The 17,906-nt window shown below is 53.1% G+C and overlaps 1 protein-coding gene across 4 annotated transcripts in view; it reads right to left on the reverse strand.

Annotated features, from left to right (window-relative positions):
* aebp2 (AE binding protein 2) overlaps window positions 1-17,906 on the reverse strand; it is a 40,953-nt gene that overhangs the window by 5,692 nt on the left and 17,355 nt on the right. For 3 of the 4 annotated variants that reach the window (XM_035425991.1, XM_035425990.1, XM_035425989.1), the window contains exons 6-7: window positions 11,733-11,800; window positions 1,217-1,330 (exon numbers count right to left, since the gene is read on the reverse strand). In XM_035425991.1, coding sequence (XP_035281882.1) covers window positions 1,217-1,330; window positions 11,733-11,800 — 182 coding nt within the window. Of the gene's footprint in view, window positions 1-1,216; window positions 1,331-10,676; window positions 10,926-11,732; window positions 11,801-17,906 lie in introns of those variants that run through there. The other variant, XM_035425992.1, reaches the window with a different exon arrangement.

The following is a 17,906-nucleotide window of genomic DNA, read 5'->3' on the forward strand; positions in this document are numbered from 1 at the left end:
GCCAGACCCAGCATGGACAAACAGTGTTCCAGGAAGCCCAGAACTGGGACAGTGCCGGGGGGGGGGGGGGGGGGGGGGGGGGGGGGGGGGGGGGTGGGGGGGTGACTGCTCCCCCACACCCCACACCCCACGCAGGGGAGCACAGGGGCGAGGGGGGGGCACAGAGAGGGAGAATGGAAAAATTAATTTGCGGCCATTTTATGGGATGAGAAAGCCCTATAAAATAAACCCCAGAGAGAGTGGGTTTATAAGAGAGCACTCCCGGAGGAAAAGCAGGGGAGATCTACAGCCTCTCAGGCGCACTACAGTAGCACCTCTGACAGGGGCGAGCGTCTCCCTGCTATAGCTGCAATAACACAGGGCTCACATCCAGCGGCTATACTGCTAAACCTCCTGACCTTGGGGGCCCAGACACAGTGTCTGTTTTATTTTATTTCCCACTTTCCACTTAGGAGTATAATCACACTCATCCTCTTCATCATAAGTATATACGTGAGCGTGAGCGCACGTACGCGTGAAAACGACCGTTATGCGTACGTTACAGCGATGCGTTGTGTCACATCCGTAACCTTGACGATATGCCGCGCATTGTAAGGGCCATGCTAACAGAGCAGAATATGAATCTGAGAGGCATTAGGAAACAGTCCAGCCAGCGCCCGGCCATTTCTGCAGCGCTGGCCAGTAGTCATGAGTCATTAGCTGGGCGAACGTGACGCGAGCGCTGGTGGGGGCTGTGGAGGGGGGGCGAGGGCTGGAGAGGGGAGGGGCGAGGGCTGGTGGGGGCTGTGGAGGGGGGCCGAGGGCTGGTGGGGGCTGTGGGGGGAGGGGGGGCGAGGGCTGGTGCGGGCTGGAGAGGGGCTGTGGAGGAGGGGGGGGGGGGTGAGGGCTGCTGGGGGCTGTGGAGGGGGGGTGCAAGGGGGGACAGGGGGGCTCCAGACATTGTGAAGGCCCTGCGTGTGAAAGCCTCTCTCAGCCCCGCTGCGTGGCCGCCGCGCGTTAGCGCTGAGCGTTAGCGCTGTGATTTACATTTGCTTACTTTGGCAGCGCCGCCGCTCCTGGCCCTCGCGCCTTCGTGCTTAACAGCTGGAATACTGCTGCCGTTAAAACCGAAGGGCCGAGGCGCCTGTCTACAGCTGCGAGACGCAAACATACCCCCCTCCCCCACACCCCATCCCCTACCCAGCCCCTGCGTCAGACGGGACCGCGCCACACTCACCGGTATATGTTGGGGTCCAACAGCATGGCGGTGTCCTGCGGGAGCTGGGACAGGTGCACCACTTTGGTCTTCAGCTGCTGCCGGTCCGTCTCGTTCACCCACACGTCCGGCAGTCTGCGCGTAACCATGGCAGCACGCAGAGGAGCAGACGGACAGAGACAGACACACAGACAGACAGACAGGACCGTTGGTCAGAGCGTGGTCTCCCAGCTTAAACCTTGCGGTTCTGAATGGGGCCAGCCCAGCAGGCTGCTGTCGGGACATGAGCCCAGCTGCGGGGGGGGGGGGGGGGGGGGGGGGGGGTCAGTATCATGCAGGTTAGCACAGAGGACACTGGCTGGAAACACAACGGGGAGGGAGGGAGAAAAGGAGAGAGAGAGAGAGAGAGGAAGGGAGGAGGGGGGAGAGGGAAGGAAAGATAGAACCCCCTTTTTTATTTAAGAGTTAAAGGGCCCTGTGTTCTCTGTGAAAAAGCCATTTGATGAAATAGTTTCTGTGGTGCGTCGATTTCGAGCAAAAATATAAAAACTGAAAAACAGGAAATCGGCACTGTTCTGAAACTGTCTTTATTAACTTCAGGAGTTATTCAAAGGCAAAGCGGTTTGGCAAATGAAGAGACAACGTTTCGCCTGTAGGCTTCATCAGGTCATTGTTTATTTTAAAAATGTTTACATGTCTACCGTTTACTTTTTCATTACAACACATAAATGCCATGGCCGGCCTGGATAAATGGCCCTTGCATCTCTTCACCTGAGATAATCATATTTAAGTGACAGATTAAACAAGGCAGGAAGACCAACAACTGAAATCATTTTCAAAATGTCCAACATCACAGGACAGCAAAGCTTAAACCTCGTTCATGCTAGATGATAAAGAAACCCGTTTCTTCAACATACTCCACACAATCCATGAATTATACACCATTCACCTCAGGGGACTCATAATCCCAGGACATGAGGCCGGCAAGAGGGGATCTGATGCACACTGGGATATGTAGTACTGTAGTACAGTGTTTTGTAGTAACGTTATGGGAGCTCAGGCACATCACACCTACCATGTTGGAGCATGACTGCAGGTTGCAGATTCAAGTCCCCAATGGGGCACTGGTGCTGTAGCCTGGAGCAATGCATTTAACCCCAGCTGCCTCCGTAAATATGCAGCTTTAGTAATGAATAACACGCAGGAGCACAGGCTAAGCAAGTCTCCCCAGACAACAGAGTCTGCTGTTCAAATAATTTGGCTGAATGCAAAATGGAATAAGCGTATTTTGTCTATAACCTTCACATGAACCCAAGCACTGAGAAATGAGAAATGTCCATAAAAAAAAAGAGAGAGAAGGGGGGAGGATGTGTGTGTGTGTATGTGCGTGTGCATGTGTCTGTCTGTGTGTGAGTGTGTGTGTGAGTGTGAGTGCATGTGCGAGTTTGTGTGGGAGTGTGAGTGTGTGTGTGAGTGAGTGAGTGAGTGTGTGTGTGAGTGAGTGTGAGTGTGTGTGAGTGCGCTCGGGTGTGTGTGTGTGTATCCCGGGCCGGAGCAGAGAGGATGTCCTCAGTACGTCCCCTCTGCCAGAGCCCCCCTGCTGATAATGTGTCCCGCAGGCAGACAGAGAGAGAGCTGCCCGCCCTCCTGCTGCAGTCTGGGGGGACGTCAGGAAGACATTAGAGAAACAGACCAGAAGTGCGCTTTAAATACTAAACCCTAATGCGCTGCAGACCCCGGCAAACTGCAGCCCTGCAACTCACCACGGAACTTTACTGCAGGCTCGGACGGGGGGAGGAGACGTCACAGCACTTCTGCACAATTTACTGCACATAATGACAAAGCATGAAATGGACAGAAGAAAAATGGTGGACCTCAAGAAATGGAGTTCTGGCTGAAAGGGTGAGAATGTGCAGAAGAGAGTGGGGGGGGGGGGGGGTTGAGCTCGGCTGGGGGGGCGGCGGGGGGCTCGGAGGACTGATCGGCGCAGAACGATCCGGAGAAGCCGAGCGAACCGCAGACGGAACGCCGGCGGCGAGACTAAACAAAAGCGAGTCCGGGCGTGGCCCCGCGTCCAGGAGCAGAGAGCGCCAATCCTCACACCTCCGCTCGGACCGCCGACGGGCCGGGTCCCGACCCCGCCGCCGCCCCCGATGCCGACCGAAAATAAAGAAACCCACCCCCCACCCCCCAGGTTTAAAAAAAAAAAAAAAAAAAACACTGTGTTTGAGGGAGCACAGCTCACGGGACGGGGAGCCGTTTTTGTGGCGTGCCGGCATGTGAAAACCGAAACAGGAATCTGAGTGTTTAACGGATACCCATGTGAAGCAGAGAGAAAATATATAAATAAAAGAACAAAGAACAGCAGCGGCTGCCTGCAGCACCCCCCCCGCCCCCTCGCCCGCGCGCACACACACCCCCCCTCCCCTTCCCCCCGTCACTACGTGCGTCATCAGCAGAACCCCCTGAGATACACACAGCCCACACCGGCCCAGAACAGCCAGCCATCACCCTGCCAAACAATTCAGCCTCTTATTCAATTCAGCTCCTATTAACACACACACACACAGTACAGACGCACACACACTCACAAAGTACACAAATATTACACATACATACACAAACAGATACAGACACAGGCATACACATGCGCACACACACAGACACAGAAGCACACAGAAACAGACACACACAGACACAAACACACACAGAAACAGACACACACAGACACAAACACACACAGAAACAGACACACACAGACACAAAGACACATACAGGCAAAGACAGACACACGGACGCAGACACGGACACACACACGCACATTCTGGGAGAGGGCTGAAGGTCAAGTGTAAAGAAAAAAAAGGATGGAGGGATGAGAGAGAGAGAGAGAGAAAGAGAGAGAGGTGAATGCATGGTGGTGTGATCGTCATTAACATTGGAGCACTCGTGTGGGGAGAGGCGTGGCTTGGCGGATGATGGCGGTATAGAGGTGAGAAAATCTCCCAGGGGAGGGGAGGGGGGGTGGGGGGGGTTAATGTCCGGCGCCAACCCTGCCCCCGTGTCCCAATTAAACACGCACTCCAGCTGGGAGACACACACCAGCTCGTTATGGGCCCCCGCCGAGCCGCGGCGACCCCAAACTCCCCACCCCCACCCCCCCGCCGAACTCTCCCTGGTCCCAACTCAGACAGCGTCACCGCACGCTCACCCCCCCCCCCAGAAAAACCGTCCCGCCTCCACGCCCTCACGCCCTCCCCAGGCTCTTGTTCCAGCAGCTCCTAAATTAGCGCGCTGGAAAGCGTGAGAGGGGACTCTCTAACAGGACCGGGCTCCTCTCCCCCGCGGTGAGGAGCCGGAGGTGTGCGGGCCACACGGCGCCGAGCTCCGGGGCTCAGAGGATCACATGACGCAGCTCAAACACGAGCGGGCCGCGCCCGTCCTCCCTCTCACCAGTCACAGGTAACGGGTCCCCTAAGTGCGCCTAACAGAGGGGCGAGCTCACCGACACCTTCACCGACACCGCCGAAACCGTCATTAACACAGCCAGCCCAAGAGCTTTCCCACCACTCCACATCTTAATAAGAGCCACACGTCCTCACACTTCTAATTTTATAATGTTCAACCGGACCGGCTATTTTCAGACGGGCACACACACAGGCACACCAACGCAGTATTCAACAGGACCCGTTACTCTTTTCACACATACGCAGCCTCACACACCAATCTAATATTCACAAGCCAGCTCTTTCCCTCTAATACAAATTAGAGTCCGCAACGCGGACATGTTTTTATACACACACGAGCAGCCAGACACAGATGGGGCGGGCTGGTCCTGCGATAAGACGCTCGGGAAACAGTCCCTCACCCCCAGAACAGCACTATCTGGGTCTGTGGAACAGGAGAGGGAAGGTGATGAATGACAGTATTAAACACAGAAACCAGGGGACAGGGCCAGGGTAAGAGGGGGACCCCAAAGTGTAGACAGAAGGAGTCAAAACCTCCTGGAACACAACAGCTGTCAGAAGCACGTCATAACAAACGCATCTTTCCATAACAAACCGCTAAAGTGACAAACGCGGGACTTTAAGCTGGAAGGTTGTAAACGGGAGATTCCCATAATGCACCAGCGTGTCCGAGCCACAGCGAGCCCCACCTGCGAGCCTCTCCCCACGACGCGCCTACCGCACCCACAGCCTACCAACCGTGGATTCTCCACACCAGAGACAGGCATTCCGTGCATTTCTTTCTGAAGTACCGAAAGCCGTGAACTGCTCAACTTCTCTCCCTGCCGTCCCCACTAACCACCAACACACCGAGGATGGAGGAAAGAAATAAACACACACACACACACACACACACACACATTTAGAGAAATGCACTTTCCACAAGGGAGTGTTGTTTGCATGTGTTCTGTTTTTTATTGGGTTTGTTTTTTTCTTTTCTTTTTTTTTTGAGTTTATTATTTTTTTTTTTTGGTGACCCAGAAATTTATAGGCCATTCCAAATAAAGTCCCCAAAGGAGGAGCCTTTTCCACAGCACACGCGCACACGCACACACGCACACGCACACATTCCTTCAGCGGGATTAATGCTCAGCGTCTAATAAAAGCTCCCGAGGGGCCGGCTGTGAATATCAATGACCCTGATGCACTAATCAAACGCTCCCTTTAAAAAAAAAAAAAACGACTTGTGGGGACTTTCATGCTGTAACACAAACCTCCTTATTAGGAACAATCAATTCCAACAGCGCTGGAAGTGGGTCAAACACAGAGACCGCGTCCCGGCTGTGACCGGAACGGGGGCTTTCGGATTACAGAACGTCCCGTTCGGTGGGCGCACAGGGGAGCGGCAGCCATTAATGGACCCGGTGCGCGTTCCACTGCCCCTCTTCTTCCACCAATCAGACGCGCTCCCGAGGCGGCGACGGCGGCACACAAAACCGAGCGCCTTTCGGATTTGGCGGGAAAACGGAGCGAGGGCGGGACCACGCGGCGGGCGGCGTCAGCGCCAGGGGGGGGAGAGCGCGCTCAGACCGTCTCCACCCTCAGCCCTCAGCGGCCCTTCCAGCCGGCGGTCCTCGGGCTACCCGTCCTCATCAGCGCTAAACTGCGTATTTATCTGTGTTCTATTCAGAACGGCCCGCGCAAAACCTCAGAGTCTCGGGGGGCTTCAGACAGCTCGATAAACTCTCCTGCATATGAGCCCGGGAGCCCGAGCCCGGGCCCGGGCCGGTAACGCTTTCAAAACCCTCGTGAAGTTCGTTTACTCGCCGGGATCCTCGGGACTAAAGCTGACGTCAGCGTTTCGCCTGCTCTCTGTAAAGAGCTCCCGCTTTGCCATTTATTCCCTTTTTTTGGTTTTCCGGTGAAAAAACCCCCCCCCCCCCCCGGCCGCACTCTGCCCCCGCCTCCAGCCCCTTTGAGCCGGCCTTCAGACGCTGCTGACAGGAGCGGCGAAAAGAAAAAAACCCATCAGGTGCAAACAAGGGCATCAGAAAGCGCTGAGCCGGGTGGTCCGCTTCCCTGGTGCATTGTGGGAAGGAGAAAACCCAATCTAAACATTAGGCAATGCTTTGTGTGGGCTCCTGTGCCATTCTTCACTGTCATTGCAGCGGCAAGCTGATGAAGTGTTTTTTAGGGTTCCATTCAAGGGAAAGGGGGGCGGCTGATTGGATACCATGATTGGATACCAGGACTGGTCTTCACCATCTTACAAGTACTACTGCACCAGCACCAGAGGGTCACAATCAAAACACCAAATCATACACAACATGACACAAACAGTAAGACAACATATCCGACGATAAGATTCTGAATAGCCTTTATAAATAACATAAAATGACCGTGGTGTTTCACTGACACCGTTTCACCAACGGTCACAAATCGCCTTCGACAAACCCTTTCATCATAAATCAGTCTTCAAACACAGCCAGTACGAGCACGGCCAGCAGCGCTCCCCGGTGAACAGAACACACCCAAAAACACAGAGATGACAGAACAGCGTGTTCTGAAACCGGAGTATCTGCACGGCTCTGGGGCTGCGATCCCCTTTCCCTGTACGGGAGAGGTGCTACTAGGAGCGCGGTTCTTAATTAGCACCTCCCCCCTCGTCGGAGCTGTGAGAGGGGGAGGCGGAGGGCGCTGCAAATGATTCGGTGCTCTCCCAGCGTTGGGCACCCCGAGCGTTCAGCCTGCCAGCGGCGTGAGGAACAGGCCTTACACATTCCCAAAATACAATCCCGCAACACACAGACGAGCGTGAGAGAGAAACGGGCAGGGAGTGACGAAGGGAAGAGAGGGGAAGAGAGGGGAGGGAGAGAGAGAGAGAGAGAGAGAGGGGGAGACGTGATTTTTCATTCTGTAGAGGAAGTGTGGAGTGCATGGAATGCATGCTACCATAAAGCCTGGCCTGGCTGACATACAAACACAAGCGAACACAAACAGGTCAAAAGAGAGAGATGGGCTGTTTTGGAAAGGGACGGGTAAACCTTAGGAATTCTGGACTTACTGAGTAGTATGGTACTTTTATTACTGGAGTTAAATTACATAATGTGTAGGATTATATTTTATCCAGCTTAGAAATTGCCAAAGGGAATTTATGTCAGCACTGATATACCATATCTGCAGCAACAAGGTTGCAAAAATCGTGGACAACAATAATACATTATAATGAATTGAATGTTCTTTAAAAAATAAACGTAATTGCCTAATACATTTGATATTTTTGTCATTGTTGATCTATATTTTATGAAAATGACTGCTGCTCGTGGGCATGCAAATAGAGCATATTTAAATCTGAATTTGACCAGCCAGCTTGATGAGCAAGTGTCAGATGTAAACTGTGAGGGTAAGATGGTTGTAAATGGTAAATAAGCAGTAAGGCACTGGCATGGCAGGACAGCGAGCGGCTGTAAATCTGTTCCCTCTGTAACTGGTTTTGCGTGATGTGCTAGCCCTGTGATGTCACGCCTCGCCCCCCTGCGCACCGTGGCACCCCTCGCTGCGGCCCACAGCCGAGGCCTGCCCAGCAGCCCCCCACACACAAACAGCATTAAATATTAACCATGAGCACCTGGGCCACTCGCAGGCACACACCAGGGCTGCTGCCGTAGCTCTCTCGCACTGACGTCAAACGCTAACCGCCAGGACTGCCAAGAGTGACTCTGCGTGTGTGCGTGTGTGTGTGTGTGTGTGTGCGCGCGTGTGTGTGTGTGTGTGTGTGTGTCTGTCTGTGTGTCTGTGTGTGTCCCTGTGTGTGTGTGTGTGTGCGTGCCTGTGTGTGCGCGCGCGCGTGTGTGTGTGTGAGTGTATGTGTGTCTGTGTGTGTGTGTGTGTGTGTGTGTGTCTTTGTGTGTGTGTGTGTGTGTGTGCGCGCGTACTTCTGTGTGTGCGTTTCTGCTTAGTGGAGTTTTTCTTTCGCTGTACTGCATCAATGCAAATTGTTCATTCCAATGGTGCCGTATAAATTATACTTTCATATCTGAGCAAAGACTCAGAGTCTGCACCAAAATAGGTTGTGACAGTGCTTCCAAACTCACTCAGTCAAAGCTAAAGATGCATTCAGTAATACCGGTGAAGGAATGGGGAATATGACAGAGATATGAATAAGTCACCAGGATATGAATCTGTAGTCAACAGTATAACTAGGAGAGATTAACTATTTAAAAAATGTGTATTTTTTTTTTTTTAATTTAGAAATGTACCATTAGAGGAAGAAGGATACGACTATACAGTGATTTTACTCTCACAATCAAATTGTAATTTAAGGGGAAAGATTATATTAGACTTCATAGTGGTAAGAGGGGTCGTGTGTAGTCGGAAGTACTGTCTCAGATTGGTTTGGTTTTTAGTTTACACAAATAACCTTGATAAAATGTAGTTAAATTTGTCAGTGATTCAAAACTCTGGAATGGCAAAGCAAAGAACTTCAAAAAGCAATGAATGAATGAAGAACATTTACTGTTTACAACATCTAGAATTGGAGGTTATGTAGTCACTGATCCTGACATACCTAGCAAACGTTGCTTTTATCAGAGCATCAATTCAAAATTTGGGGACACGAAGCAGCAAAACTGCAAGTATTTAAAAGATACAGAGAGGGGCAACAAAAGTGGTTCTAATTCTCAAACACAGACGTTACAAAAGATAAATACATACATCAGAACGAGCATTTACACTGGGTACCAGCACACTGAGAACCCTGCAGCTAGACACACCATCAAACATCGCAGTATCACCTCATTAAGAACAACCAGCTTTTCAAACATTGAACAATTAAAGTATGCCAAAAAGTCACTAGTCATTAAAGTCACATAAAAAAAGTCGTGGAAATGGCTTTGCACTTTGCCTTTAAATGTTAATTAAAGCAAGCATTCCCTCAGAGGTGCCTCTCTTATAAAGGCCCACAGTGGCACTCGGAGATGATGATAAGAAAGAGGCCAATTCAGACGCCTTTTTTTCTTCCCTGATCCACTCATTGATCTTAATGGTCTCCCACGTTCTCGCTCATTACGGTTTCTGTCTCCCTCTCCCTTTCTCCTCTCCCTCCCTCCCCTCCCCTCCCTCCCCTCCTCTCAGAGACACGCCTCCCCGCTCCAGATCACAGGAGCCGCAGAGGAGGGCAGGAAGCGCCCGAGCCCGGCCCGTCGGCCCAGGCGATTGGGTTGCTCGTTACTGGTGACCGCAGGGCATGCTCCATGTCACCCCTCTCCGGTGCAGCTCTTCCCATTGGCTGTTTCTACAGCGGCGACCATGTCTGCCCTCAGTGTGGCAGCCCCTGTATGAGCGTACCGCCTAGTGCGGCTGTCCCCACCCCCCTCTGCATCCCCCCTCTCCCCCAGACCGCTGATCATTAAAATGGAGGGGGGGAGGGGGAGGGGGGGGCTCAGCCTTGCATTAATGACTCGGCGCAGCCCCCACAGATCCGTCCTCGTCCCGATCGGCGCGGGTTCCATTCCGGTGGCCAGGGGTCGGAGCCAAAGTTTTTTTTTCCTGCCGCTCGACTCCGACGCAGCGCGGGGGCGGGAGAGCGAGGGACGATTGGGGGGGGGGGGGCGGGGCTCTGCGCCCCAAAGCTCGGGAGCTGTCACCCGCAATCCCCAATTTCTTACATCACGCCATCTCTCCCGCCCTGTGATCCTCTCTGTAGAGGAGATGAAGGACTTCAGTCAGCAGTCCTCTGGGTACGGGCCCTCTGTACCTCTGCAGCGCTGCAGCATAACGAGCTCTTTTTCCCCCGCACCGCTGTCACTGCTGATCACCACGGCGATGTCAAGATGATCTTTGTTTATCTGCTTCAGATCCAGGGCTCCCACGATCAAAGCACACTCTGGGCCCTATTGACAAGGTTCTGGAGCCGGAGCAGAGGCGAGGGGGAGAACTTCTCCTCCACAAAAACTCATCCCGAAAAGTTACCTGACGGACCCCGTCTATGGATTTATGCAAAGAACATGGCGATGCCCAGAACATGGGGGGGGGGGGGGGGACTGCAGTCTTAAATTTGAGCGGCGATGTGTTTACTCCAGAGAGGGGACGTGTTGACATCATTTGTGTGCTTTTCAAGGTTTAGCGTTTCACGAGAGCCCAGGAGATCGCTCTGTTTCCTCCATCCCCGCTGACGTCCCTTCATCAGGCCCGGCCCAGCGACTTCAGTTCCCACTTTCCTGTCAAACGACGTCCATCACCGCAGCCAGAGAGCGGGCCTTCGCATAAAGCTTTTCCCAAAAGCTTTCCTACAAGAAACTGCTGTAAATATTTCTCCCTTAAAAGGACGCGCTGCAGCCGTGCTGCCAGGGGGCCTCATGCTCGTGGTGACAGGAGCAAGGTTAAATCAGCTTCTGCAGCGATAAAGGGCCGTTCAGGAACCTTCTCCTGACCCGGCAAGCGCTGCCACTTCCCCAGCTATTTCCCAAACTGCTCCACTCGGCCCAATAAGGGAGCGGCGTGGGACTGGGAGGGGCCAGGGAGGCGGGTCCTACAGCAGCCCCCGGGCCAGCTCCCGCCTCAGCTTTTAGAAGGTCCCGGGCCAGATCCCGCGCCGTCCCGAAAACGGACACACGGGCTGAAATGTGAGCGCTTCCAGTCGTGCTCGCGGTTCAGTGAGAAAGCCACAGCAGCTGGAGGGTCCGAGCTCGCAAAGGTGCTCAGGGGTGGACCGACACACCCATTCAAATTCACAAACAATATCCCAAAGAGGGATGGACAGATTTTCAGCAGAATGGAAGCACTGGACAGGTGTGGGGAATAATCAGAAGGAGATGGAAACCACAAACGCTAAAACAAACAGCAGCCCCTAACGGGCTGCAGGGGCATTCTGCCCCTCTTGGGAATGAGGACAGGCCAGTCACTCTTCAGCCACAGACGGTGAGGTCATCACTGACCCACCCACTCAGTCTCCTATTGGTCCAGCTGGCAGAGACCATGAAACTGAGGGACAGTCCCTGCACACATTCAATGGGAATGCTAGCAAGAGCCATCTGAGGAACCATGGAAGCACACCCCCCAGTGGGGTCAGACACCACCGATGGAACTGTACTTACATGTCCTCAGGAGTCCAGTGCAGGAGGACCTTGACCTTCCCAGAATCCTCCTTTCTCCTCGCTATTACCTAAACCAGGAAAAAGACAACAGATGAGTTCAAAGAAGGGTGGAAGAGGGCTCTCTAAATATTTTAAAGCATTTCAGGTTACTGTATAAATGAGTAATATGTAAAAGCAGAGTTACAAACCTCCGCAGATAAGGAGGCTCTGCTAATCAAATAAATAAAGTATGACGGGAACCTCATGCAAGCGCTCATTTTCTTCGCCAAAATTCAGTGTGGCCTACCCGCTCTTCTTCTCTGCTGCTCACGAATAAGAAAGTAAGTAAGTAAAGTGCTGACCCCTCTGTTAGAGGGTCTTTAATCTTTAAACCGTGTGGAGGTACCATCCACCTCAAACCAGTGACCAGTGCATGCAACGCTCTTACACACCACTATTTCTCACTGAGCGCATTTATGTTGCAAAATAGTAGTTCTTTTGTATTGCTATCTGGCACCAAATGGACATTAGGAGGCTGCTATTATGGGACTTTCTATAATGTGGTTTATATGCACGTAATAAAGATGCAGGAATAGGAATGGAGCTCTGGGCCCGTAGTTATCAAGTATCAAGAGTATAAGACCGGTCCTAATGGACCAAACAATCTGAGAGAGAGACATAATTTTGGTCCTACTTTTACGCACAGGAATAAAAGCATGTTATCAACATTCCTAGGACATAAATGCACTTGTATCTCAGGGTACAAATAAGAAAGATAGAGAGGCATCCTAACGTCTAAGAGTTGCTGTAAGATGGCTGCAGAGGCAACAACGACAAGCACACATATTTAGGGAATGAAGGGATGTTCTAGAAACATCTGACAGTGCTGATTGGATTTAGTGATACCGATTAGATCGAGATGGCATAGGCTACTGCATGAGGCTGACCTTGACCGTAAAGGGAATTAGAGAAAGCACAATGCCAATGATAAGGCATCAAGCAAACCTTTAGGGTACTGTAAGTACATAAAGCACTACACTTCACTCCGTATACGCGCAGGAGGCTCGATAACCAAACTCCCACGTCCCGCTTTGACCATTTTTAGTCATAAGTTTAAAACTTTGGTTTAGTAGTTCTGAGAGGCGCGATAGCAGCTGATCCTGAAGTGCTCCTGACCGTTCAGCGCTGCTCGCGAGGCGGAGCAGCCTCCGCTGCAGCCGCGCGCCCCTGTCAGCTTTACGATGATGCATTCGGTCTCCGGCCCTCCTCTGCCAGCGCGCTTGTTTATTTACGCACTCGCCACTTTATTGCTCTTGTTTAACCTGCGATGTGAATTTAATACGCCGTGGCGCGGCGGCGCTGTAAGTCTCTCTCTCTCTCTCTCTCTCTCTCTCTCTGGAGAAGCGCGTCGCCCCTCCCCCGTAGATAAATAACCCGGGGAGACGGCGGCGAGCGGGCCGCGGCGGGCCAGCTGCGGCCAATCGGGAGCCGGCGCCTGACGTCAGCGGCCCGGGCCTGGCCCCCCGGCCCCGCTCCTCCGGCCAGGCGTGACGCGCGCCCCGTGGCCCCGGGTGGAACCGGGCCAGCTCGTAAAAAACCAGAAACAGGACCTGACCCGCCGAGGCCGGGGGGGGAGAAGGGGGAGGGGGGTGGGGGTGGACTCAGCCAGGGTGCCCCCTACTTGAGACCCAGCGCACACGGCCAAAACACACACAAGGCCAAAGACGGCCTGCAGTCCTGCGGTTTGCCCTGGAGACGGGCTCCCGCCATCGGCATCGCTGGGTTTCCATTAACTCTTTTTTCAGGGAAAGTGACTCATTTATAACCAACGCTACAGTTCATAGCACTTTCTAATATTCACACCTCTGCTTTTAAAGCTTTTTTTGTACCCCCTCCATTAGTCAGCCATATTTCCCAAAACTTGTAAACCATTCTGTTTCTCATCCTCCTCAATCACTGAGCGATTTAAAAAGATCCGCTCAGTGTAGAGGAGTGTGAACGTGTCTTTGAAGGTCTGTGAGCTCGCGCGGGTCATTATGCAACATGGGTGCTCATTACGCTGTTGTCAGGTTCCTGCCACACCAGTTTCAAACAAATTCAAACAGACGGGCCGGCTAACTGACGCTTTTCATCCACAAACGCGTTCGACAGGTGAGGGGGCCTCACTACACGGAGACTGATCCGCTGCTGCTCCTCGCGAGCCCATCAAATGGCACAAGCCGGGATCAGAGTTTGAATTTAAAGGTATTCACCTCAAACCCAACCACCCCCCCCCCCCGCCCCCCAAAAAAAAAAAAAAACAGGATGAACTTTAGCCCATGTGGGCCGGGGGGAGGAGTGGAAAGGGAGCCTGCCAGGGACCGAGTTTTCCACACAGTGCTCCAATGCCATGAGTCAGAGCGACGGTCTGCTATCGGATTTTTCCTAGCCTGCGGGCGGTTCAATGCAGCTGTCTGGAATACATCTTCTGCCCCTGGGTGAAGAGTGCCTCTGCGTGTGTGTGTGTGTGTGTGTGTGTGTGTGTGTGTGTGTGTGTGTGAGCGTGCGCGCGTGTGCATGCGTGTGTGTGTGTGTGTGTGTGTGTGTGTGTGCGCGTCTGTGCGACACCTCGCAGGGGGCCAGGGTGCACTGTGGAGAACCAGTTTCAAGCAGAGACCAGTTTGAGATGGTCAAAGGAGGCACGGCGGAGGCTGGTTTTGAAGGCGTCACACACAGACACGCGGGCCAGCCTGTGGCTCTACGCAGGCCAGCCTGTGGCTCTACGCAGGCCAGCCTGTGGCTCTACGCAGGCCAGCCTGTGGCTCTACGCGGGCCAGCCTGTGGCTCTACGCAGGCCAGCCTGTGGCTCTACGCAGGCCAGCCTGTGGCTCTACGCGGGCCAGCCTGTGGCTCTACGCGTGGCCTTACGGACCCTTCTGAGTGGTAGAGCACCAGGCCCTCCGCGCGCGCGGCGACCAGCGTTAAATGAGCCTTATGATTAATCCAATTACGTAATTAAGGGCTTGGACGGTGGCCACGGAAACCCAGGGCGCCTGGCGCTCCAGGGCCCGGGCTGATTGCCCCGGGGCGGGGTGATGAGGCCGCCAACCCGCCAGCCATCATTTACACACCGGCACCAGGATGGGCTCCTTCCTAAATGGAGCCTGTACAGACGCCACTAATTAGCCACAATGTTGGTCACAATATTGACCTCTAATGTCCAAGTGACTCACACAGATGGGATTAATACCAAGGGTGATGTTCTCATCTCCGTCATGTTCTTAGAAACAAGTATTCCTTCTGCAAAGCAGGCAGCCCAATAAGCATGGATATAAAAAAATAAATAAAGTACATTTAAATGTATAATCTGTGTTAATCTCATACTCCAGTGTTCAGTGTTAACCTGTGTTAATCTCATACTCCAGTGTTCAGTGTTAACCTGTGTTAATCTCATACTCCAGTGTGCAGTGTTAATCTGTGTTAATCTCATACTCCAGTGTGCAGTGTTGATCTGTGTTAATCTCACACTCCAGTGTGCTGTGTTAATCTGGGCCTCACACTACCCCATCACAGTTGTTATGAGGCTGGCATTCAACCCCCCAGCCCCCCCGCCCCCCCCGAATAACACTCTCTGCTCATAACATTCCAGAAAATGGTCCATAATATATAAAAATCAAGATGCTCAGATTTTGGAACTATTCTGGGTTTCACACTCCAGGGTACCAAAAAAAAAAAAAAACACTTAATCTTGGGCAGAAGCTTCACCTTCAGGAGGAGCACAGTACAGAACCTCTTCACTTACAACCCGTGCTGAAGAAACGCTCCCTCACTATAACCTTTCCTGTCTGACCACATTCTTGTGACCATACATAAATCTATGGACTTTCCCTTGCCTGCACCCCTGAAATAGTGCATGCTGGGAACCGCGGTCACTATGGGCTGAACACAACCACAAGCGTTCATATCAACCCAGACCCGGCTGGGAATTACAAACCCGACTTTGCGAAGTGATTCATATCTGCACACGGACCTGCGTGTATTCTGAAGGACAGGCTGTCCTTTGACCCGTGCTGATAGGACGGGTGTATTTTCGGCGGACGGGGTCTTCGTTTGGGACAGAGAACGACGGGAGCGGACCCTGCCGGCCTCTGCTCCGCTCGGGAAGTTTCTGGAATCACAACAGAGGAGCGATAAAGTCAGATTCCTCCGAAATACTGTCACAGAAACGGAGAGATTAAAAAAACATCCTGCGTCAGAGGCTTTGTTTAAAAGCTCCTCTATTTATAAGAATCTCAATGAGCCATCGGCCGTTAGCTTTACAAAAATAAAACTTCTGGCTTGAGAGGCCTGATGAAGCATTCATGAAAAATGAACCGGTTGAAGGGAAATAAAAGCAATCTTTCCACAGGGAGAGAGAGAGAGAGAGAGAAAGGGGGGGGGGTGGAGAGTGAGACAGAGAGGGACAGAGAGAGTGTGTAATGGAGTACAGAAGAATAATCAACAAAGACAGACAGGGGTGGGGGCTGCTAGAGGTGCTGCCATTATCACAAGATGAACCCCAAATCAAGAGTGCCCTGGTCCTTCTGAGCCAGAGTCCTTCTGTCCTTCTGTCCGTCCGTCCCCTGGCAGGACAGACTGCAGACGGGGATGCTGTGCGCCGAGAGAGGCCACTTCAGGACAGATGACACCCTCACCGACACATCTCACTGAACCTGCATCCTCCACAGAGCCAAGTGTGTGTGTGTGTGTGTGTGTGTGCGTGTGTGTGTGTGTGTGTGAGAGAGAGAGAGAGAGAGAGAGGGGGAATGTCTGTATGCACGGAGCAAGATCCAAGATCAAGGGAAGAAGTACCAGGAGGTACATGCACTTATCCCCCTCCCCCCAGCTGAGTGCACCGATTCATATTTATCCCTTTATTCTACCATCCTCCTTTCCCATCCTTCACTGGGGCCTAGTTTAATGAATGAATTTGTTGGGAGAATGCAGGAAAGGGCATTACTACAGGATGCCACTGTGCCCGCAAATACGGGCGTGGCGTAGGGCCAACCAGCAGGGCAGCAGGGCAGCAGAGAGAGAGAGAGAGAGAGATGGGATGGGATGGGATGGGATGGGAGGAGGCGATGGAGCAGGACTGGGGATGGAGCAGTTCTTCTCCACGCCAGCCTGTAGGGCTTTTACACGAGGACGTGTCCAAAAAAACAAACCTGCCCGCCTTCTGGAACGTCTCCCGCCAAAACAGACGCGGAAACGGGACGTGGAGCCGCTACGAAGCAGCTGCCGCAGAACGAGGGGGGAAAGTAGGAAACCGCCATTAATCTCACACTTTATAACAACAAGCGAATGCTGTCCTTTCCTTCCCTACGCGTTTCACTCGATTTAGCTTTCAGCCATCGCCCCCCACCCCCCCCCCCCCCGGAGGAGTCCCGCGCTCGCCCCCCCCGCCCCCGTCTCTCCTCCAGTCTCTGGGTTGCGCTGCTGGCTGAAGGGCCACAGTTCTGCGCAGGCTGCTCAGCGCCGGTCCAAAGACAACAGAGCGGGGCCCGTGGGCCGGCCCGGGAGCGCACGTCAGCGGGCCACAGCTGCCGCACGCCTCTCTTAATTAAACGAGCGGGAGCGTGCGGCTCGGCGGCTCCGCCCTGCCCCTGCCCCCCCCCTCCCCGGCTCGCCTGCGTCAGCTGCACCGCCCGCCGCACCACCCTCGTCCTCGTAAACACCGCTTTTAGGGTGGAGGAGCGGTAGGCCTGCTCGCGTGGGCTGTTCTCAGGGTGAGGGACACATCAGAAATGTGCAGAGTGGGTTTAGGGTGTAAGAGGGAGGACTGTAGATGCGTAGCTGTTCTCGGGCTGTAGGATAGATGCTGGATATCGGAGATCTGACTCGGGTGCAGGAGGAATGCTAAGTATCTGATTAAGAGGAGCGATTCTGAATGTGCGCAATGCCCTTACGATACCGGAATGATAATTCTTACTTTTCCAAGAGTTCTGGGTGCGCTGGAGTGACCAGAGATCCGACCGCGGCGTGTACGCTGCACGCACGCCCTGCGGCAAACAGACCAATAGAAGGACACGGCCCCATCAAGAGAGAAAACAAGCAGGAGCACCAAAATGAAAAGACGGTTTCTAAATCTGGGGGGGGGGGGGGCAGAGGCCAGTGTGTCAGAGGAGGGCCAGATGACGCACACTGGCAGAAAAACAAGATCTTTTTTCAAATGTAAAC

The sequence above is a fragment of the Anguilla anguilla genome, chromosome 7 (genome assembly GCF_013347855.1).
Source record: "Anguilla anguilla isolate fAngAng1 chromosome 7, fAngAng1.pri, whole genome shotgun sequence".
Classification (NCBI taxonomy): Eukaryota; Metazoa; Chordata; class Actinopteri; order Anguilliformes; family Anguillidae; genus Anguilla; species Anguilla anguilla.